This window comes from Chiroxiphia lanceolata, chromosome 3 (assembly GCF_009829145.1).
Source record: "Chiroxiphia lanceolata isolate bChiLan1 chromosome 3, bChiLan1.pri, whole genome shotgun sequence".
Lineage (NCBI taxonomy): Eukaryota > Metazoa > Chordata > Aves > Passeriformes > Pipridae > Chiroxiphia > Chiroxiphia lanceolata.
This window is the reverse complement of record NC_045639.1, coordinates 61,225,716-61,250,208: the sequence shown is the minus strand read 5'-3', so window position 1 is coordinate 61,250,208 and position 24,493 is coordinate 61,225,716. Positions and strand designations below refer to the sequence as shown.

The window sequence follows — 24,493 nt, the reverse complement described above, 5'->3', positions numbered from 1 at the left end:
AAATTTATTTGTTCCAATAGGAATAAATAAAGAAATTCCCTATACTTTGATGGTACAGGAGTTTAACAAATGTCACTTACATAGTTACTTACCTGCTTACAGAAGCAAATCTAATTGGCATCAAGAACTGCAATCAATCAAAGTTTCAATTAACAAAGGAAAATCTGGCATAACAGTATGTGACAAAATGATTTAAAGGAGATTTACAACATGCAGATAATGTCAATTCTGTGAGACAGTCAAATGGATGAGAGAATATTTTTGAGACTCACTAGATCAGTAAAGCAATGTCACTTCAATTCAGCAGGCCTCGATTAGGAGCAGAACCTGATTAGTTTTGATTTTAATCAACTGTAATTTAAGTATTACCTTTGTTTTGATTGTTAATGACAGAGTTTAAGCAGTGCCCTTCCTTTGAGGACAAAGGATGCTTGAATCACAAGTTCACTTTAGACACATCCAGTGTAGCTCAGCAAGAATTCGGTCTTAAACTACTGTAGCATTTCTAAGCCATGTTTTTCAGTGAAGTTTTTCTGTGCTTTCAAGGGGTCAAGGAGCAGAGGTTTCTACATGGTGTTTTCTAATCTAATGTTGATTACTCGCGAAAGTCATCTCATTTACCTCGTGCATCTCCTAAAGAGCAAACACTGCATGTATGATATTACATAAATTTTCCATGGAATCATAGAATATGCTGAGCTGGAAGGGACCCGCAAGGATCATGAAGTCACCCCAAGAATCACTCTATGTGCCTGAGAGCATTGTCCAAATGCTTCTTGAACTTAGACAGGCTTGTTTCTGTGACCACTTCCATGGAGAACCTGTTCCAGTGCTCAACCACCCTCTGGGTAAAAAAACTTTTCCCTGATATCTAACCTAAACCTCCCCTGAGTCAGCTTCATGCCATTTCCTCAAGTTCTGTCACTGGTCACAAGAGTGAAGAGATATGTACTTGCCCCTCTGCTTCCCCTCATGAGGATGTTGAAGACTGCAATCAGATTTTCCCTTAGTCTCCTCCAGGCTGAACAGACCAAGTGACCTCAGCTGCTCCTTCTACGGCTTCCCCTCCAGACCCTTCACCATCCTTGTGGCCCTTCTTTGGCTGGTCTCCAATAGCTTAATGTCTTTTTTATAATGTGGTGCCCAAAACTGTACGCAATGTTCAAGATGAGACCGCACCAGAGCAGAGTAGAGTAGGACAATCACCTCCTTCCACCAGCTGGCGATGCTTTCCCTGATGCTCCCCCAGGACACAGTTGGCCCTCCTGGCTGCCGGGGCACTGCTGACATATTCAACTTGCTGTTGACCAGGACTCTCAGGTCCCTTTCCACAGTGCTGCTCTCCAGCCTCTTGTTCCCCAGTCAGTACACACAACCAAGAGTGCCCCATCCCAGGTGCAGAAACTTGCCCTTGTTAGGCTTCATACAGTTGGTGATTGCCCATTTCTGATTTTTTAAGGTCTCTCTGCAGGGCCTCCCTGCTCTTGAGGGAGTCAACAGCTCCTCCCAATTTAGTGCCCTAATCAGTGCCTTTTTGCATGTCAGCCACACAGTGCTGGTACATCTTCTGTAATCCTCCAGTTTTACAGGACTGACTATCACTAGAAAAATATCTTCTAACCTGATGACTTGTCATGCACAGGATAGAAATATCTTTTTGCTGTCAAGTTAACCAGGATCTTCCTTTAAGATCCATTGTCCTCCATAAATAAGAGAGAATTATTTATTGCAGAGACTCCATTGTTAGCATTTCAGTCTGTTTGAAGATGAAAGACATGCATACTATTTGTGAATTATTAGACACCCTAAAATGTGTCAGTCTGCTCAGTGACTTTTGCATTATTGCACTTGAATGTTTTTAAACTGGAATCCTGATTTCAGCACAATATAGACTGGAACTTTCAGAAAGTTACTTGCCAGTAACTTTCAGAAAGCATCAGATTTTCACAGTTTTAAAAAGGTTTCTAGTAACTTTGTCTTTTGGCAGTTATTACATTGAAAACTTTTATCCTTTAAAGGGCTTCACATCAATAAACCTTCTGTAATAAACCAGTTGCAACTTAGACACACACAAGTCCACGGGAATGGGATTCACCCAAGACAACTGAGGGAGCTGGTGGAAAATCTCACCAGGCCACTTTCAATCATTTACCAGAAGTCCTGTTCAACTGGGGACATCCCAGGTGACTGAAAGTTGGTAAATGTGACACCCATCTATAAGAAGGGTCAGAAAGAGGATTCAGGGGACAACAGGGCTGTCAGTCTGACCTTGGTGCCAAGGAAGGTCTTAGAGCAGATAATCTTGAGAGCAATCACACGACATGCACAGGACAACCAGGGGATCAGGCCCAGCCAGCATGGGTTTACAAAAGGCAGGTCCTGCTTGACCAACCTGATCTCCTTCTATGAAAAGGTGACCCACTTAGTGGCTAAGGGAAAAGCTGTAGATGTTGTTCACCTAGACTTTAGCAAAGCCTTCAACACCGTTTCCCACAATGTTCTCCTGGAGAAACTGGCTGCTCAGGGCTTGGGCAGGTGCACTGTTTGCTGGTTCAAAAACTGTGTGGATGGCTGAGTCCAGAGACTGATGATGAATGGAGTTACATCCAGCTGATGGCCGGTCACAAGTGGTGTTCCTCACGGTCACTGTTGGAGTCAGTTCTATTTAACATCTTCATCAACGGCCTGGACAAGGGGATCACAGACACCCTCAGTCAGTTTTTAGATAACACCAATTTGGGTGGGAGTGTTGATCTGCTGGAGGGCAGGAAGGCACTGCAGGGGGATCTAGACAGGCTGGATCGATGGGCTGAGTCCAACTGTATGAGGCCAAGTGCCCGGTCCTGCTCTTGGGTCACAACCCCAGTCAGCATTACAGGCTGGGGCAGAGTGGCTGGAAAGCTGCTTCTTGGAGGAGGACCTGGGGGTGCTAGTCAACAATGGTTGAACATGAGCCAGCAGTGTGCCCACATGGCCAAGAAGGCCAATGACATCCTGGCCTGTATCAGCAATAGTGTGACCAGGAGGATAATCAAAGTGATCATCCCCCTGTACTCAGCACTGCTGAGGCCACACCTCGAATCCCATTTTCCATTCTGGGCCACTCACTACAAGAAAGATGGAGGGCAATGGAGCTGAGAAAGGGTCTGGAACATAAGTTCTGTGAGGAACACTGAGGGAGCTGGGGTTGTTTAGCCTAGAGAAAAGGAGGCTTGGAGGAGATCTTATCACTCTCTATTCTAAATCAAGGAATTCCATAAATACAGGATGGCAGTGTCTTCATTTAGCTTATTCAGTAGCCTAAGTTCTGTAGTTTTCCTTGCTGTGCTCTACATGTAAGTTCTTGAAGTAAAGATTTATTTAACTTTTAGTTTGCTTCTTATTTCAACATTCCAAGCCAGTCATGTTAGTTTTGGGTTTGTTTTTTTGTTTTCTAATTAAGCAAAAAGGAATTTTGCATCTTTGCATGCAACAAAGTTCAGGATTTTAGAAAATCAAAGGAATTTTTTTTTACCTTTCTGGTTGGGACTTGGCAGTATCTTGATGGGATGGGCATGTAACTTTTTATCTAGAAAAGCTATATATGGAAATTTTTTTGTGAATTTTATATTTAATTGTATTTCTTTCTTTCCCTAGAAACTTTTTTCACAAATATAGATATAAAATTTTTTTCTGAGAAAAATCTCCATTTTGCCTAGCTTGAAAACAGGCACTGATTAATTTTTAGAGTCTAATCAGGCAGCCAGTAAAATATCACATGTAATCTAAAAAAATTGATAGTCATTCTTGATAGGTATATACTCTTTGTAAGCTGTTATGGAAAAAAGAGAGTTTTGTTTTAGATGGTGCTTTTCTACATTAAGTATGAAACGTGTAAGTTAGCAAAGTTCCAATGGTATCCATGCTGTGTGTTTCAGTGCTAGTTAGATTTCAAGATCTGGCATACATGTTAGGAATTTCCAAATCAACATGACAGTCATCATGGGAAATCCAGCATCCTATTAAAAATGAGATAAAGTAGCAATTTCCAAAGTTATCTATAAATCCACAATATTTGATGACCCTCTGCCTGATCTCCCCACCACACCTTTACCACATTACTAAACATACTAAATACTTCATGACAAGATTTAGGTCATATTCCATGCTTATTTCTACAATCATATTATGGCCCCATAAATTATGTGTGTTGATTATGATCCATCTGTTTGGGACGAAACACTCATTTGTAGTGTGACTAAAAGTACCTAATAGCTTACTTCTGTTAAGTAGTCACCTTTCTGTGAAAAGCTACTATCCATACTGCTGTAAGCTAAAGTAACGTTAAGCAATTTATTGCAAAGGATTCAAAATTATTCAAGTTTCCTTTGAAATACCTTTCGATATATCTGAAAGACTAGGAGGAATCATCCTTCCACAGTCTATTCTTTCTGTTGTAAATACATGTCAGCAAACTCTTTCTGTGCCAGTTACTACATTAATATAACCTAAGAAGTAGAAAACAGATTCAGAAACTGTTAACAAATGGCAAAGTCTGTTCTTGCTGTTGTTACCATCAGTATTTGATGTGATTCATAGAGGACTGTGCAGGAACATTCTTAATTGTAATGGGGTTTGTACCTGTTTGATAAGCAACTAGAGAGCTCCACTGCAAAAAATGCAAACTCTGTGCATCACAGTGAAGGAAACTGAAGCACTTTATCACATGATCATTCATTTCAATTCAAATATAATCTAATAAACCTTATGAAATTCCGAAATTTCATTTGGAACCTTACCTGCAACATTTGTTATGTCAAGAAACAACTACTTAACACTAATTTCATCACAGTAATTAAAAAAATGCAATTTCTTTTTTTTAGTCAAGCTCCATGTGTATAGTGAATTTTGTTCAAAAAGGACATTCAGGTGAGAAAAAAGTCTGGTTCTGTAATCATGTCTTTAACTTATGCAGGCATATTAGTCTGTTCATTTGTATCAAAATGGAGTATAATCAGATCACTAATTCATGCCTCTGTTAAAAGATACCATATAAAATGGACTTTTCCTATGTTTGGTGTAACTACTGACTTTTTATGCTTATATTATTGTTTTTAAATCTCTAGGACTGGGAAAAATGGCACAATATCAGTGCGAGCTCTGGATGGTCCTAAAGCCAGCATTGTGCCAGCGACATTCAGTGCTGTCTCTCCACCTGGATATACCATTCTGGATGTAGATGTCAATGCCGTGCTGTTTGTTGGTGGTTTAACTGAAAAAATTAAGGTAATGTCTTGACTGGTAATAGTGTATTAACTGGCTGCTTATGTGGACAAGTTTTGTTATTGCTTAAAATAGAAATAGTAAATTTTAATATGCTGACATCATTGTAGTAGGTGCTTTAATAGCAAGTAGTACACCTGCACTCTAGAAAGATTTTTGGGATTTGCATACACCTAGGTGCACAGACCTGAGATTTCACTGCCCATGCTGCTAACTTCTAATCAGAGGTCCTATGGCTGGTTGTATTAATGCAGAGTTTAGCCCAAGCAACTAATTCCTGCTGGTTAGCTTGATGCTTTACCTTGGACATACTGCTGCTCTGACAGGCTTTCAGGAACTAATTTCTGTTTCCATACATTTCTGGTCTCCTAACAATATAACAGCATATTTTCCTTTGCATTCAGGGTTTTTTCTTCGTCATATATCCATCATATCACTTTCTCCTTTGCAGTCTACTTCTGGTATTTCTGCTTTATTTTCTTAATTTTTATTCCAATTTCCTCCCTTGTACTACCTTTCTTTTTAACTGCTACCTGCATCAGACCCCTGATCTATTTTCTCTTGGTTTTGCCTGTTCACCCTTCTGATGACTTCTTCTACATTGTTAAACTTAAAGGGAGTGAATAGAAGATTTATGCCAAATAGAATGTATGGAAATCTTTAAAAAAAATGTTCTCCAATAAAAGCTAACTAGCATTTATTTTCCAGTGGCATTCATTACAAAACAGTTTAAATTGACTATTTTTTTCCTGGTCAATATTTTACCATTTAAAAAAAGCTAAAATTTAGACTTTCTCTAAGAGTGAACTCAAAGAATTTTTTTTACCCTAAAATTTGTATATGTCCTCAAGGGTTAAAATCACACCATATACAAAAAATTGAAATGCAAAACCCTGATGTCAGAACAACTGTTTTCAACCTCAGTAACTTCTCCAGGTATTTTTTATCCTAGCAGGAAAACCCTCCTGAATTCTTTTTTCTTCCAGGTAAATAAGGACAAGGGGAGAGGTAGGAAAGCAGTCTATTCTAAGTTTGATATGACTAGTATATTTGCAATTTAGGGTTTTAAACACTATCAGATTTATTTTGTTCAAATGGAGTGTGTGAATTAAAAGATAAATTATAACTTCATGGTTTTGGGAATTTCTGTCATCATGTAGTACAGTTGTCAGGCTTAAAAAATTAAGACCTTAACTGAGACTTTTCTAAAACTATAAAGCTTTGTGGACATTTAATCAAGATCACCGATATATCTTAAATCTTTGAATCTGCTTTTTCATATTATTGGGATTTGGAGTGCTTTAGATTTGTCCTATGGTTTTGTCCAAATCCCTTTTTATGTGCATCTTTGCAGTGTATTCAATAAGAAGGTTCATTTTCGGTTTTTACAAACATCTTTCATCTGACTTGAGTAGATGACTATGATACTTAGATATCATGGATTTCTCAGAACTGACATTAAGTTCATACTTGTTGTTAATTAAAACCTTTCCAATTACCCTGGGAAACATCAATAGCACAATAATTTTTTTTAAGTCATACTTTTCTTTGAATATTTTCAAATTGCACTTCTCCATGTTCTCTTGCAAGACCTTAATATTTGTAATTGCTGTATGTAAAACAGCAGGTGCTTGTCTGTCTCAAATAGCTAAGTGTATAGATTTTTAATCAGCTCATATTGATGAAGTGAAATTTAAATGAAACAAGGTATTTTTAGAAAGAGAATTTTGATCTGAGTACTCTGTGTACTGTCAAATGTTACTACCTTCATTATGGTACCATGTTATGATCTCGTAAGCACATATGTGCGTGACCCTAGCTTAATGAGTTCTGATGCAACATGGAGTTTAATTGCTTTGCCACCTGCACTTTTTTCTGTATCCAAAGTTCAGCATGAACTTTACAGGTGTAACAGTTGAGTTCACACTTAGTCTTTTAGCTTGGACAGTCTGCTCCATTTCGAGGGTTTCGAGCATTAAGTAGAATTTCTATTGTGGCTGCTGTTAAGTTTGTAAATTGGTGCCCGTGGCTGAAAAATTCTGGCCCCGTAGTTCTCTTTTGGAATCAGGAGAACTGTGTCTATTGGACTGTGTGGATCCGATGGCCTGGCATGTCAGACCCACAAGAATACCAGACTTTGGTTGACACTGATGCTCAATGCACATTAATGCCATCAGGACATGTGGGACCAGAGGCTATTTCCATTTCTGGGGTGACTGGAGGGTCTCAAGAGTTGACTGTGTTGGAAGCTGAGGTGAGCTTGACCAGGAAGGACTGGCAGAAACACCCCATTGTGACTGATCCAGATGCCCCATGTATCCTGGGCATTGACTACCTCAGGAACAGGTATTTCAAAGACCCAAAGGGACATAGGTGGGCTTTTGGAATAGCTGTTGTGGAGACAGAGGCAGCTAAGCCATTGAATTTGTTACTGGGCCACTCAGAGAACCCTTCTGCTGTGGGATTGTTGAAGGTTGAGGAATAGCAAGTGCCAATTACCACTTCAACTGTGCATTGTCGGCAGTACGGAACAAACCGAGACTCTGTGATCCGTGTCCGTAAGATGATTTGTGAGCTGGAGAGCCAAGGGGTGGTAGCAAGACCCACTCACCCTTCAACAGCCCCAGCTGGCCTGTGCGTAAGTCTGATGGAGAATGGAGACTGACTGTGGACTATCGTGGCCTGAATGAAGACACCCCACCGCTGAGTGCCACTGTTTCAGACATGTTGGAGCCCCAGTGCGGGCTGGAGTCCAAGACAGCGAGATGGTATGCCACTATTGACATTGCAAATGCGTTCTTCTCCATCCCTTTAGCAGCAGAGTGCAGGGCGCAGTTTGCTGTCACGTGGAGGGGTGTGCAGTACACTTGGAACCGACTGCCCCAGGGGTGGAAACACAGTCCCACCATCTGCCACGGACTGACCCACACTACACTAGAGAAGGATGAGGAACCAGAACACCTGCAATATATTGATGACATCATCCTATGGGGAGACACAGCAGAGGAGGTTTTTGGGAGAGAAAATCCTCTAGATTCTCCTGGGAACCGGTTTTGCCATCAAAAAGAGTAAGATCAAGGGACCTGCCCGAGAGATCCAGTTCCCGGGGGTCAAGTGGCAAGATGGACATCATCAGATCCCGACAGAAGCCATCGATAAGGTCACAGCAATGGCCCCACTGACCAGCAAGAAGGAAACACAAGCTTTTCTGGGTGCCAAAGGTTTCTGGAGAATGCACATCCCTAAGTACAGCCAAATCGTAAGCTCTCTCTCTCTGATAACCCACAAGAAGAATGATTTCCATTGGGGCCTTGAACAGCAGCAAGCATTTGAACAGATTAAGCAGGAGATTGCCCACGCTGTAGCCCTTGGGCCATTCAGGACAGGACCAGATGTGAAAAATGTACTCTATTTTGCAGCGGGGGATAATGGTTATTATGTTGCTTATTGTATTGTGAGCAAGATTCCTCATAGTCCTTTCTATGAAGTCTTAAATGAAAACCCAGATAGACCTTGAACAGGTGAGAGCAGGCAACTCTTTGAATAGCCAGGAAAACTGATGGTGGAAACCAGAGCAGCTCCTTGTTCTCCAGGAGTTGTTCTGCCTGGGCCTTCCCCACAGTCTCAAATCCATACAATCTTTTTTTTTTTCCCACATTTTCACTGATCAGTTGTTCTATAGGAGGGCTTCTAAGATTAGCTACTACTCTTGATATTCGAAATATTAAGAAGCATCTTATGGTATTTGTGATTTTCATACCAGTTATGTTTTCAGACACAGAAGATCACTTTGAATTGCATTCTAAGGAGGTTTTTGTTTTCTGTTGCAGAAGTCAGATGCTGTAAGAGTCACCACCTTCACTGGCTGCATGGGTGAAACCTTTCTAGACAGCAAACCCATAGGACTCTGGAATTTCAGGGATATTGAAGGCGACTGCAAAGGGTGTGCTGTCAGGTAGGTAAAGCACTGTTTTTCATCTTCTTTAGAAACCTGTCATTACATTTGGTGGTAAGCATCAGGAATTTCCAAAGCAGCCATCAAGGTCCAGTCTGTATGCAACAGAAGTTAGGTTGCAATTACACCAAATGTGGTCAATGTTTTATCAGAAGTAAGACTGATGGTGTAAGACTGGTGTAGCAGTGCTGCGATGGAAAGATTTCTCACAACCAATAACCAGGATTAGTCAAAGCATGAGAGAGCATGAGAGGCATAGTGGGATTGAGTCTGGCTCATAGACAGCTGTGTTGTGGGTGCCTGCATATCTTACACAGCATGAAGCAGAGGCAGGTGCCTCAAGGTGACTTTCACAGTGTAGAAAGCAGAGACCCCCACAACAGAAAGGTGTTTCCATTCTCAGAATAGGATGGGAAATCCTGTTCCTGTCTGTGACCTTGTAGTTGCAAGTAGGGTAAATGGCACATCCAGACAGGACCCAGTTTCACATATATAGGCTCAGAACTCTGTTTGGGAACTTTAAAACAAGTTAATTCCTTTCCAGATGCAGCCTTGTCCTCAGAGAGCTGCGATCTTCATTCCTCTTTCTGACCAAACTTATCTCAAACACTTTGCTGTGTCATGTCTCAGCTTCAAAAGCTGAGGACCCTTATACAGAGGCACCACCTGATACTACAGCACAGTCCAGGCCTGGGAATGATCATGTAAAAAGGACAGACTCCACGTCTCTCACATATTCACAGTGACCCTCTCCATGAAATCAGTTCTATTCTCTTAAATGTTCCTGTTGTAGTGAATTTGGCAGTCTTAATGTTAGGTAAAATAGTTGTAGCCCCAGTCAGGGAAGTTAAGAGTGGGTAATTTTTCAAACTAGCAGCCTAATTTTACATCCTGCTAAGGCTTAGCCCTTTGAAAGTGTTGGAAATTCCAGTCATGAACTGAAACAATTTTGGAAGTACCAGAGGATTTCCTTGACTATAACTGTAGTAATAGTGTAGGTCTGCTTGCTTGGAGTGGGAGTGGTCGAGAGAGATTGAAAAAAGAATAGTAGATTGAAGATTTGTAGAAAACTGAATTACAAGCTTCCTTTTACCTTAACCCATTGTTCCAGTACCAGAAAGAGTCCTATTCTCCTGCAAAGTCTAGTTGCAAAACTGTTAAGTGCAGCTATGGAAGGTGAGAGGACTACATTCAAGACCCTTGCATGTGTTCCAAGATAAATGGGAAACATGCTCCTGGCCAATATTTCACATGTAGGTCCTGTGTTCAAATTCAGTTATGTTTGTGATTAAATCAAAAGCTTGCTGTCTTGCAGCTGTCTGTTCTGTGTGACAGAAATGGACAAAAAGTCTATCATAAAATCATACCAATCAAATTCGAGGCCTGATCTTTCCTGTTTTGTAATTTCGGGAATGTCGAAAATTATGAAGGAATTGATTGCAAGGTTTGTAAATTGTGGGTAAATAGAGAATCACAGTTTCCAGGGTTTTAATTCTTGGACCCTCCAGAAGTTGTAAAATCAGTAAGAATAATGAAACAAAGATTTATTAGAAGATGAAAGAGTACTTAATGCTATTTTACACTGAGGAGTGCAAAATGAGTCATCGCAGACCGTGAGATAGATGTATGTGACATATTCCTCTTCCGTCTTCCTCACAGGTGCGTTTTTGTGTTGGACAGCTGATGAGCTGACCTTACAGCTTTACTTGTCAGAACAGAGGTTTGATATGAAATCAAACCAAGTTCAGGAAGGCTCCCAAGAGGTGTCCCCACACTCCCCTAGCCCCCCACTTTTTCTTTTAACCTCACAAGGCAAAGGAAAATGGTTGGGTTTGCCTCTTTTCAGCCCACAGGTGGCAGATGGTGAAGGGACGGTCCAGTTCGATGGTGACAGCTATGCCATGGTGAGCCGCCCAATCCGCTGGAACCCCAATATTTCCACAGTCATGTTCAAATTCAGGACCTTCTCATCAAATGCCCTGCTGATGTATCTTGCTACTGATGACTTGGTAAGAACAATCAGCTAACCTCTATACTCCTTACAGGTTTCATGCCGTCTTTGCAGTGGCTGAATTAATCAGATTATGAAAACAATTAGTAATTTAATGTACCACTGTCTTGGTATGATGTTGCCTGGTGTGATGCTTCACTGCTGTCCAAGTGAAGACAATGTTATAGTGTGGAGGTTGACTACCTAATGTTTGCTGGCTGTTGAGCATTATGTTAGACTGAGGGGAATTCCAGCTTTTCGGAAATTATTAATTAATTTTCATTTACTGCAAATGTGAATCTGTGCAAACATTTTCAGTTGTGGTTGTATATTCATAGTTTAAAATATTGCAGAATGAGGGCAGGGAGAATATAGAACTCCTACTGATATGAAGAAAAAGTTTGTGTTTAATGTGAGTGGCGTTAAAGAGGAACTGAATAGTGCAACAAGCAGGATGTAATGGTGATCATATTTTTACAAGGTCTACAGATAGGGCCTTTTAGAGCTGAAATAGAGAATAGAAACATTAGTTATGAAGTTGCTCAAGATTTTTATTCATACACAGTATCAACTGTGTGTGGACAATAGGAAGAAATTATTTATAAACACATCTGTCCAGTTCTGAATAACCCATCTTCAGCATCTCTGATCCAGATTGACTTGCATGACTGACTGGGAACGGAATCCTTTCCTCAACCCTTTCACATGGGCCAGAAATTAGGTGCAGCAGTTCTCACCAATGTCTTGAAGAATTACTGAGAAGTCACTGTTTTATAAAAAACGTGTTTGTCTAAATCAGTCTTTTCCAAGCACTCCATGCTAAATTCCACAAGTTTGTGGTGCACTGTTGGGAACTAGGTGAACTACCATCAGACCTTTGTGATGCAGTCATCATCACATTGTATAAGAAGAAAGGATTTAAATCAGACTGTTCAAATTACCATGGTATTACTCTGCTCTCCATTGCTGGCAAAATCCTGGCAAGAATACTTTTGAACAGATTAATACCCACTATAGCAGAAGGAATTCTACCTGAAAGCCAGTGTGGTTTCAGAGCCAACAGCAGTACCACAGACATGGTATTTGTTCTCAGACAACTGCAAGAGAAGTGTAGGGAACAGAATAAAGGTCTCCATGTAACCTTTGTTGATCTCACCAAGGCTTTTGATACTGTGAGCAGAAAAGGTCTATGGCAGATTTTGGAACGTTTAGGATGTCCCCCCAAGTTCCTTAAAATGATCATCTCACTTCATGAGGATCAGCACAGCCAAGTCAGATATGGCAATGCACTTCCTGAGCCCTTTCTAGTTACCAATGGTATGAAACAAGGCTGCATTCTTGCACCAACTCTATTCACAGTCTTTTACAGCATGATGCTCCAAAGGGCCACGGCAGACCTCGATGATCAGGACGGTATCTTCATTAGATATCATACTGATGGAAGCCTATTCAACCTAAGGCGACTGAAGGCCCACACTAAATCATCTTGTCCGGGAGCTGCTTTATGCTGATGACACAGCCCTTGTTGCCCACACAGAAGCAGCTCTGCAGCGTTTAATATCCTGCTTTGCAGACGCTTCTGAGCTCTTTGGGCTGGAAGTCAGCTTAAAGAAGACAGAAGTTCTCTATCAACCAGCACCTCAGGAAGTCTTCCATCATCCCCATATCACCATTGGCCAATCAGAACTCAAATCAGTTCAGCAGTTTAATTACCTAGGCAGCCTCATCTCCTCGGATGGTAAGATTGACGGAGAGATAGACAACAGGTTAGTAAAGGCATATAGTGCTTTTGGAAAACTCCATAAAAGAGATTGGCGAAATAAACACTTGAAGAAAAGTACAAAGATCAGTGTTTACAGAGCCATTGTGCTGTCTACTCTTTTATATGGGTCCAAATCATGGGTCATCTACCGCCACCACCTGCGTCTCTTAGAACGCTTCCATCAACGCTGCCTCTGTACAATCCTAAACATCCACTGGTCAGATTATGTGACCAATCCATCTGTTCTAGAACAAGCAGCAGTCACAAGTATTGAGGCCATGTTGCTGAGAACACAGCTGCGCCGGGCAGGGCACGTCTCAAGGATGAAGGACCACCGCCTCCCTAAGATCTTGCTTTATGGTGGACTTGCCACTGGCTGCCGCAAGAGAGAAGCCCCAAAGAGAAGATACTCCCTGAAACAACATCTCAGCCTTGGCCATATTGATCATCATAACTGGTCTACTCTGGCCTCCAATCAGGAGGCCTGGAGATACACCATCTATAACGCTGCTGCTTCCTTTGAGAAAGCATGCAAGATCACTCTCGAGGAGAAAAGACAACGCAGAAAGAACTGTGTCTTGCAGAACATACCACCTAGGGAGTCTTTCTATTGTACCTTTTGCGATCGGACACATCTATCTCACATTGGCCTTATTAGTCACCAGCGTGCTTGTAACAAATGTGGATAGAGCCTTTCCCAAATCTTCATTCGCAAAGCCCAGCCATGAGATCAAGGAGGAGTGTGCTCCTCCTGACTGACTAAAAGAAAAGCTGGCATTTTATCGTGATAATGAAGTATTCGTGTAGTTTTTCTAATTAACTTTTGTAATTGAATATTGAAAGTATAATTAATGTAATTATTTTAGATGATCTTGTATCATTATTATTAATTTATTTAGTTTTCTACAAAAAATTATTTACTTGAATGTCTGAATAACACTGGGAGCTGGAAGGCAACTGGACCCTGACACAGTTTGTCTCTGAAGATACTGTCCCACTGTATAAAAACTTTGAGGATGCTCTTTCTAGTGATGCATGGATAGACTTGCCTAAGTATCTAGAATACTGAGTTTCTTAAATTTTACTCCGAGAAAAGTTGGAACTGGCCGTAAGCAAAATTATAATTAAAATTTTCTGATACATTCACATTCTGGGTCATAGTTCCAGGCATTACTTAATGCCTATCATGCTGTTAAGTTCCCTGGCTATTTGTTTTGCTCTTTGTATCCTGCCAGCTCCTTTTCTGTAGGTACTGGAGCATATATCATTGGTCCAGTCAGCCATCACCAGTTCCTGCTTAGATACTGGTGTCAGTGGTTGGTGAAAATAAGAGAGTTCGTAGCTTTCTATTGCTTCATTAGTACAGATTACTCCCTGGGAATCCTGGTAAAATGTGTCCATTTTACCATCTTTGCTATTCTAGTTTTCTGCCTTGCGAGGTATGTAGAAAATACTCTAACTATAGTAAAGATGTATCTTCAAAGCAGAGTATTAGTTACAGGTAATTATAATGTCTATTTCTGTCCTCAGTCCAACAAAAGAGAAGTACAGACATCCCATCAAAAATCCAGCTAAGTTGTTAGCAAAATTCCAGCTAAGTTAGCAATTCAGAAGAGAATAAAAGGGGAGAAAAAAACTTGTTGGCATCAAACTTTTGTATATTAGAATCCTGGGCAGTAAATGCCCACTTTTTTTTTATTTTTAAAGCTTGAAAAAAATTGTCTGATGTCACCTAGGACTAAAACGTGTTTATTTAATGTCATATGCCTCTAACCAAAATGAACAAAAGTCACTATTGTGTATCTAATCCTTTTCGTTAACAGAAGGATTTCATGAGCGTAGAACTGAGTGGTGGACGTATAAAAGTCAGCTATGATCTGGGTTCAGGTACAGCTTCTGTTGTCAGCAACCAAAATCATAATGATGGCAAGTGGAAATCTTTCACCCTGTCAAGAATTCAAAAGCAAGGTAAGTTTCTGTGATGTCAACACCATGACTTTCCCAGTTACCTGTACAGTATAGCTAACCATCTAATCACAGGGAAGATGTTGTGGGAATGATAAAGTTCTAATGATTTAGCAACTTCTTTTGTTTAGATTACAGATCAAATGGGTCTTTCTGGACAGGTAGCCTATTTTTCAGGCATAATTCTCTTATATAATTACATAAATTGTATTCTAAAATTCTTCTGGGTGGGAAAAAAAACAAACCTTTTCATCAGTTCCCTGATGTTGTTCCAAATCATGAAACACACCAGTGTGATTTTTGTTAGGACAGCAATAGCTTTCGTGCTATACAGTCTTCTCATGCTCAGCATATACTAAAGCACTTAAAAAAAGCACTGACTTTGTTACTGATAGTACAGTACCTCAGTAGATGAACACAACAACTATTTTATATTCCCTAATGATATGTAGTGTGCCGCTATCTCAGTCTGCAGGGAAACAACCTCAGTCTGCAGGGAAACAACTGGGAACATCTCCAGAAATTCTACTGATTCTTTAATCAGTCTGCTGGTGCAAAATGTGAAGTGGTGGCATTTGATAAGATCACAAAGAATGCTGGCTACCATTGCTGGCAAACCCCTTTTTTGTTTATAATCTAATTAGAGGGCTGATATAATCTTACCTGAGACAAATTAATTTTAATTATGACAACTGTGGCCTATTCTGTGCCTTTGTATTCTGAAGTTTTTCTGCATTCTGCATCTGCAGTCACCATGAGCCACTGAACACACTCCTCCTCCTCTGCCCCCTGCAGTTCCAGTTCTGTACCTGGCCTTTATACCTCAAACACAGTCCCTCTCCCTTGTCATTTGGCTGAAGTAGATTTGGGAGCTGAGACAGTGACCAAAATAATTTAGAGCTCTCACTCACAGATTTGCTGCACCTTTAGAGGATGAATGCTTTATTGCTAGCCAGTTATATTAGTTCATATTTAACTCAGGAGATATTAAGATAAAATACAATGTTACATAATTGTAATTTATTAATAGCATTTAAATATCATGTGTTTATAAAGAGGATACAGGTCTAGAAATGAAAGGAAAATTAATCTGGTTTTGGTAAGGTACAGCAGGAAAGTCTCTCCCACATTCAATTCTCAAGGAAGGAAGGAAGGAATCCTTCCTTTTCATCCCTGTGGTAGAACATCCCTATCTTTCTTGGAGACTGCTCAGCATTTTTCACTGAGTCTCATCTCTTTTACTGAACTTTATATTATTTATTAATCCATACATAAAAATATACATGGAACAAGCACTTAAATAAGATGGTTGTGTGTAGCGCATCACTGACTCCAGACTGAATTAGACATGACAGTAACTAACTGCTTTGGGTGTGAAATTGGTTTAGAGTGACTGATCACCAATCTCTAAGGCACATAATGACAATGCTTAACCAAATTTTACACTAAAAAATCCTGTTCAAGTGGCAATCTTTGGACTGAGATCACAAATTAGACATAAAATGATCTCTTCTGTCTCGACTCTGTCCTGAAGTGTTAGCTCCAAAGCCCAGTGACACAAAGAAGACACCAAACTGAAACAGGTTTAGAGAATATATAAAAATAAAGCATACAGAACTGCTATAGTTATTCAGGTTGTTATGGAAACAGAGAAAAGTGCAGGTCTCTTCCCCTGCCCATAATTACACAATGTGGAAATCCAATATCTTAATTGCAAAATACAGCCCTCCTTGCCTCTCCCCTCACTTGCTAACCCTCCAAATATTTCTCTGTTGGTTTCTTACATTAAGACATCATTGTTCATGTCCAATATTTTGAAACTAATCTGAAATTTCTTTTAGCCAACGTATCAATTGTAGACATAGACACCAATGAAGAAGAGACCATAGCAACAGCTTCTACAGGCAGCCACTTTGGACTCAACTTAAAAGCACATGAGAAAATATATTTTGGGGGGTTGCCAACCCTGAGAAATCTAAGGTAACGTGGCTCAAACCAATTTCTTCACCTTTGATAAGGGAATGTAAATACACTGTAATCTTATTCTCTGTATTTATTTTTCAAGTTCGCTTGCGATGAGTGGTGAATTCCCAATATATATTGCCACAGCAGATGATGCTTTATTTGCATATGTTGTGTATTTCGGTGTATTTCACACAGCTCACCTTACACAAATACAATGGAAATAACAGTAGCAGTGCAGTATGTCTTTGTGATACTGTGCAAGAATCATGATGTAGCTGACTTTTAAAGTATTTTTTATTTGATGAATAGAATTTGTCGCTGCAGACTTATAGAAATGGCTCTATACCTCAACAAAATTAAGGACAAGTGTTTACCTTGTGCATGAGTAGAAAAATTGAACTACTCCTCATGGAATTACTGTTAAATGAGTATCCCTGCTTTTGCATAATCGATGTCAGTATACTTTAAATATGTATTAAAATATTTTGTTTAGATATTGTTTAACATTATTTGTAGACTTAGGTTCCTGGACTCCTTAGGTAAAATTCTTCCTATATTCAGGACTTAAAGTATATGATAAAATATTCTTGATATATTTAATGTAAATAGAATAAAGTCTGACAACCTTTTCCCTTTAGAAGTCTGATCCTGAATTTCTTACACAAATAAAATTCCTGGTATTTACTTTTTAAATATTACATGGTGTTATTCATAAACTTTAACCTCAACTTCAATAAACTAAAGAAATGGGATAACAGATACTTGAATTTAGTAATTTTATTACATGTCTTTAAATAGACCAAAACCTTACTGAAAGCTTAAATGAATATTCAGCAGTTTTGCAATGACAAGAACAAGAGAATTCTGTGCTACCATGAACAGATGAGCAACACAGAAACAAGCCCATTAATCTGTGTCAGCTTTAACTACATGGCATAATGACAGCCTTGAACTGGTCTTGTGCACAAGGAACTGTTGTGATTAGTCCACAGACTGTTCTGTAACTAAAAGAATGGACGTATTTGTTAATTTATTAGGATAATAACTGACCTCTGATGTCAAATCACCCAGCAATAAAAAGATCTAAGATCTATTTTAGTCATGAAATATAACACTATATTATGTAATTGTGAAATCACATCAGTGCATAACAAAATGTCTAGAGCCATTATCTTCCACTTCCTTTGTGGTTGCTTAAAAAATCAGTGTACCACAGCTACTTGGACCTGTGGTAACCATTTTGCCTGCGGCTATGATTCATCAGTGACTGAGGCAAGATGAATGTTATGGTAAATTAGAATCAAAAGTAGTGAAAGGGGGATTAGGGCAAAGCTGAACTACTGCAAACAATAGACGCTGAGGTATCCATGACTTTGTAATTACCAGGTCATGTCAGTTCTGCCAAATTCTTTTACGTGGTTTGCTTTTACTCATAGCCAAGTATAGTAACAAATTATAAAAGCCCTCTGATATATTACATTTTAAGATAGCATTTTTGCAGAGTAAACCTGTTAATTGTTATATGTTGCTTGTAAATTACGAATATCTGCTTCACTGTGAAATGTTTGAATTTTGCTAATAAGCATCACAAAGTAACAATACAAGAATTATCATTTGCTACAATTAATTCATTTTTGTTGTTTTCTTCTTTTGTTTTACTTTCTCACCCCAGTATGAAAGCAAGGTAAAAATAATCAGATTACTTGCATGACTTGCATGTGTCTAGTAAATGCAGCTTGAAAGCACGGGCGGCAGCACAGCAGCAGCGTGTAGGCGGTATTTATACCAGCTGTTACGCTAAGGCTCTTAGTTCAGTGAGCTGCTCCTGCCACAACTAGCAAAGCTGCTCCCAAGTGCTTAGCACTGTCATGTTACACGCTCTGCACACACCTACACAAGCAACTTTTATTTTCTTCATGCAGCTGCTTACTTCAGCTGCGTTTGTTGCCTCGGAAGAAAAGCTACAGCCAGCTGTATTGCTTTTGCTTCAACTTCCAGGCTGTAAGAGCAGTGTAAACCAATGTGAGGCAAGGAGCACTGTGCTTAGAGGCTGTTAAGTAATTACTGAGGAGAGTATGAAAGCAAGGGGCAGATTTTTGTGAAATTTACCACTTCTCAGTTTAAGAACAGGAGGATGAGCGGAAGACAGAGGAGGTCACCTATTTCTGATTGCGTTTTCAGTTTGCAGCTGTTTTTATCCATTACTTTTGCTTTAATATGCTCAGATAAGAACTGAAATTCACTGTGTTTTGCAGCTTAATTCCTGGCTTGAACTTGAAAAGTGGAATTTCACCCCCATACCTCTGCCCTGACTGTGAGAAAGATTATTTCCTTCCGAGCTCTAGAAATTGTTTCTTGTTCTCCCTTTAAACTAATTCTAGCTTGGCCAAGGGAAAAAAAAAAAAAAAAGACCCAGATCTGAGTGAACTTGGACCTAGTCTGGCATGTTTTGGAAAGGAACAAGGAAAAAGGGAACACTTAAAACACTGAGCAAGTGTTCAGCGTTTGCAAAGAGATTGAACCAGATGTGACCCACTGTAGTCCCTTCCAACCTTACCCCTTCTGTGATTCTGTGATATGGGTTGGGAATTATAACAACAACTGCTTGTACAGAACAGGATAAGGGCACTCTGTCACTGGACAGGGCAGCAAGAGGGTAGTAACAAGAATGGTTTCTGGATGGCAAATACAGGAGACTATGGGCACCACTGACAACAGCAAAACTGTTCTGCAGCTGAAAAGATAAGTCCATAAAGGAACTAGAGAAAGCTAGGGGAAAAAAAATGAAAAATGAAAGGTGACCATAACTACATGACTGTAAATAAAGCAGCATATGGATCATTTTAGTAAACCAGATGCTCGCTTTAACTTATGTAAAGGATACTAATTTGCCAGAGAATACATCATGCTTGCTAGGATGGCTATAATGCAAAGAATAACTTTCAGTGCCAAAAGGTGCAGCTGATTAGTATCTATGCAAAACGGGTTTATTTTGTAATTAATATTCTTTAAATTTTTTTCTTTTCTTCCAGGGAGCTGAAATGTTTGTTGCTTCACGATTTCTCCCCCCTCACCCCACCTCTCCCCACCCCACACCATTTTTAACTCATTTAATTTCCAAATTCATTTTTCTTCCTTTGAGCTGTTCATCTTTTTCAGATATTCTAGAAAACAGTCATGAATAATACTGTGAGCGAATTAACTAGTGCTTTTTTGCTTTTTGGATTTACTCTCCATAGTATGAATGGCAACATTTTTTTCTGAAGTGACTTTCTAAGGCTTTTCTTCTGGCAAGCCTGGTTCAGATGTTGCCAGCAGTTGTGGTCTCACTCTGGTGTTCCCAGGCCTGGGAAATTATACTTTTGCATTAAAGCATGATAGCTTTGGTGTTAACATTCAAGGGGCTTCTAATTTCTTCTGTCAGCCAGCTGATGAGTCAGACATGGAACTTGAATTCTGTTATAATATTTTCCTTTTCTGGATAGATACATTCTGTAACAAACCCAAGTGTTTTGTTTTCTTTAACTACCTGAGAAAGTCAAGTGTATTGCTGTGTCGTAAGAAAATACGCAGCAGTTTTCATAAGAAAGATTCTGGGAATATAAAATACATAGAAAAAATGTTTGTATGCTGTTTAAGTTCCTCTTTCATTAGGATCTAGCATGCAAAAAGAGGAATGAAACTTGTCTTCCATTTCAGGTCTCTCCTTACTGTTATGATTTCCTAGCTTGCATCTTTCTGCTTTGCCTAAGGAACAACAGTTTCCTTATTTTATAGCTCACTGCATTTTAACACCAGAGGTGACAGCACTCCTTTACCAAAGGAAAAAAAAAAAACAACAACCCAGAACCAAACCAACCAACCAACCAATCAAAAAACCTAAAGAAAAGAAAGAAAAAATGGAAAAGGGGACTGTTGTCAATTTGAGATTATTAGATGAATCTCCCATTACAGCTTTGACTGATGCAAAGCAGAGTGCAGTATGTGCTGATAGATGGTAGAAGGCAGCATTTGAGTGTATGTGGTTAGTTAAGATAAAAATCAAGCATCTGTGCATCTGAAAGTGTATGTGTGTGTGTGTGGCTGACTGTGTTCTCCCTAATCTGTATTTTTGAAAACACATTGTACTTCTAAATGTTTTTTAGGCCTGAAGTGAACTTAGAGAAATACACAGGCTGCCTCAAAGACATTGAAATTTCAAGGACACCATATAATATACTGAGTAGTCCTGATTTTGTTGGTCTAACCAAAGGATGCACACTGGAGGTTAGTCTGAGTTCCATGTGTTTTGGCCTTAATGGGTATAAATGTTTTCTGGTTTCTGATTTTTATGGCATAATAGATTAATTGTATAAGGCATATTCCTTAAATAAGAATCTAACAAATAGGAATCTAACCTGAAAATCCAAACAGTTATATTTAAGAGAAAGAAATAATAAGTCCTTCTGATCAGGAAGTAGACCAGTTTTCCAGAACCTAACTTCTTGGATAGTATCCCAGGCCAGTTGTGATATCCCCGTCCCTAAAGGGTAGGATTTTCTGATTTGTATGGCAGTGATCTAGTTTTGTTTCAGCTGACTAAAATGGGCATTATTGAAATTAATGAAGGTAGTTACTGACAACATTGCAAAAGCTAAAAAATTGTGATGCACATAAAACCCAAGGATTTAAATTATTTTTTAAAATTTTTATTCTAAAGTCGTTCACTACATAAAACCTGAGGTATGAGCACTTAGTATTATGAGTTACCACTGAGCTGGAAGGCACATTTCTTACCTATCATGAAGAATGTGAAAAATTGATGTTATTTTAGCTTTAAATACAACTCAGGACCATTTATTTTCGATTATTGCTGCTTACAATTAGCAGCCTTTCAATGAATATAGAATTCAAGGAATGTGATCTGAAATTTGGGAGAGAATGTAGTAATTTTCCATGGAAAAGAAAAGTCTTCATATATAAAAGATACTTCCAGTAACACTTGTCTCCCAATAAATAGTTAGTATTTCTTCTCTGGAAATCTATACTAGTTTTAGCAAGCAGATGTTCCATATCAGATATCGCTACAGTAAATCCAAATAAGTTGTTGTTAACCTGATGCTCTTCAAACATTTTTTTTTTCTACAAAACATTAAAAGTTTCCTTCAGACAGTAACTGGAACTTAGCCAGGCCAAAATAAAGATGAGGGCTCTATTTTTCTTTGTTTATCCTTTGTAGCTCTGGCCCTCATCAGAGCAAAAAAGCACACAACAGTAGAACTCACACAGGATATTAGACAAGATGGATTTGTTATGAGATCCACATTTTAAGATTTCAAGTTTGTGATAAAGCTAAACTGTAAACAAGCAGGTTGCTCAAATGCTTTTAAATCTTACAGATTTGGTTTCAGCAAAAATTTGCTACAGAGGTTCATGTTTGTTTTCATTTATTGTAGATTTTTATGGAATAGGAAAGTAGGATAGTTGTGTTCATTTTCTTCTATTGCTATGAATCTTAGAAAGTACTTTACTTTTCACATAATTTTGTAACACTTGAGGTTTCAGAGTATGAAATCTAATTGGATTAATTATTTTGTTGAGGAAAGAAATACAATATTCCAAATGTACAAAACAAAATATGTAGGAAAATTAAGAGGAAGTGAAGTAAAAGTAAAAGATAAAGACTGATATGCACTCAGTTTTTTAAATGTCCTCATATTTCAGAGAAAGGTGAGCACCACCAGCAATGATTTTATGTGGCATAATCTCTTCTCTAGACCTGAAAACAGTTCTACTGTACTTAAAAAATTGTATACTACTTTAGAAGAAGTCACTTTTCTATAGACTGGTCTTCCACAGCTAGAATAATACATAAATTGGCAGCAATGACAGAAAATCTTCAGGTGTATGCATTGATTTATTATTTGATGACATATTCTACTCTTTAAATTGTGTTAATGGATACCAATGTCCAAAGACTTGGGCCATGTGCAACAAATGCTTCATTCATGAGTCTAAGTAATAAAGAAAGCAGTGGTTCTTAGTGAAGCAACAATGACTGATAATTGAAAAGTATCTTCTGGGCATTTTTGACGAATAACAGAATCTAGTTTATTTTCATGTTGGCTGTTGTTACCTATTTTAATAATTCAAGAGAAAGGTCCAACTGTATTAACTAATGGAAAACATTCATATAAAAAAACCCACCCTTGAACAGCTATTTTTAATTCAAGAGGATATACTGATATAAGACTGGAACTTTGCCTTCCTGTAAGACAGGATTTCAGAAATATGCTAATGATGCCAGATATAAACAGGTAAATTAGTGTTTGCACAACACTTTGAGAAGTAAATTGCTGTTTGTTATTACTTTCATCTCTTCACACTGGTTACATTTACATAGTTTATTCTTTTAGTTAAGAAATCTTCCTGTGTGTTCATACTCTTGCTTTTAATTCTACTAATGACCTTTACTCTCCTTTTCTTCCTGCAGAACATTTATACAGTTAGCTTCTCCAAGCCAGGTTTTGTGGAACTGCAGCCTGTCTCTTTTGACATTGGCACAGAAATCAATCTCTCCTTCAGCACCAAGAATGAATCTGGGATCATCTTGTTTGGCACAAGTGGTACAATTGTCCCCCCCAGGAGAAAGCGCAGGTACACTGCAAGGAAAGCTGCCCCTCTGAGGAGAAAACGCAGACAGACAGGACAGGTATGAGGAACCTAGCAAAAGATAAAGAAAACCCAGAATTTTACTGAGATTCCACTTGGTTTGTTTTAAGACACTGTCAGATATTCATAATTAAGTTAAAGTTCAGTGCTTGGGAATAAATGATTTCTAATGCTATCCTTTATCTGATGAAGAATCTGGTAGAAGCTCAGAATTTTTTTTTGCACTGGAGTAACTGTTTTTCTTACAGATTCACAGTAAGGCATCCATTGCTTGTTGCTAAGCAGCAGATTTTTTTTTAATCACATTCCATGTTGGTTTTTTTAACCAAACCTAAATAACCCTAACCAAATCCAAATCTCATTCTGAGGGCTACTTATGCACCATTAAAGCTTAGAAACTCTCTCATTCCTCTTCATAGAGATATAAATGAGGATCATTCTAATTCCCCTGAGACCAAAAGAGAAAAAAAAGAAGCTGCTGAAAGTAGTGTAAGATAAGACTCTTGTTTGGGATCACTGCTGTGGGATATATGACTCAAGCACTCCAGCCTCTCCTTCTCTCCCATAAAATACAAATCCACAGTGTATAAATCCACAGTGTCCCAAATGACTAACTGATAGAAGTGTGGTTGCTGTTAGAAGTTATTCGAATCTTGATTAAATCTTGATTATAATCCTGACAGACATACTATGGCAGCAATAAACAGAATGTTTTGATACTTTCTCTGTTCAGGACTTCTGGGAAATGATATTTCATTATTCTCCTTTCTGCCTATTTTGGAAGAGAGCTCTCAGTGACCTGTAGTAACACACTGCAGGAACAGCACATTGCAATGGCTCACCTGCGTGACATTAACTTTAGGGCAGGGGCTCCTTTATCATTTCCCAGCTCCTCAGGTCACAGAAGTGAATGTGACCACTTATTGCTATAGTAACTGGAGGT

General features: G+C 38.9%; 1 protein-coding gene across 2 annotated transcripts in view; it reads left to right on the top strand.

The window, feature by feature from the left end:
• The window catches only part of LAMA2 (laminin subunit alpha 2), a 359,058-nt gene that overhangs the window by 314,018 nt on the left and 20,547 nt on the right, over positions 1-24,493 (top strand). For both annotated transcript variants that reach the window (XM_032682503.1, XM_032682504.1), the window contains exons 49-56: positions 5,106-5,265; positions 9,093-9,217; positions 11,064-11,226; positions 14,793-14,937; positions 16,776-16,914; positions 18,572-18,583; positions 21,045-21,165; positions 23,372-23,590. In XM_032682503.1, coding sequence (XP_032538394.1) covers positions 5,106-5,265; positions 9,093-9,217; positions 11,064-11,226; positions 14,793-14,937; positions 16,776-16,914; positions 18,572-18,583; positions 21,045-21,165; positions 23,372-23,590 — 1,084 coding nt within the window. The remainder of the gene's footprint in view (positions 1-5,105; positions 5,266-9,092; positions 9,218-11,063; positions 11,227-14,792; positions 14,938-16,775; positions 16,915-18,571; positions 18,584-21,044; positions 21,166-23,371; positions 23,591-24,493) is intronic.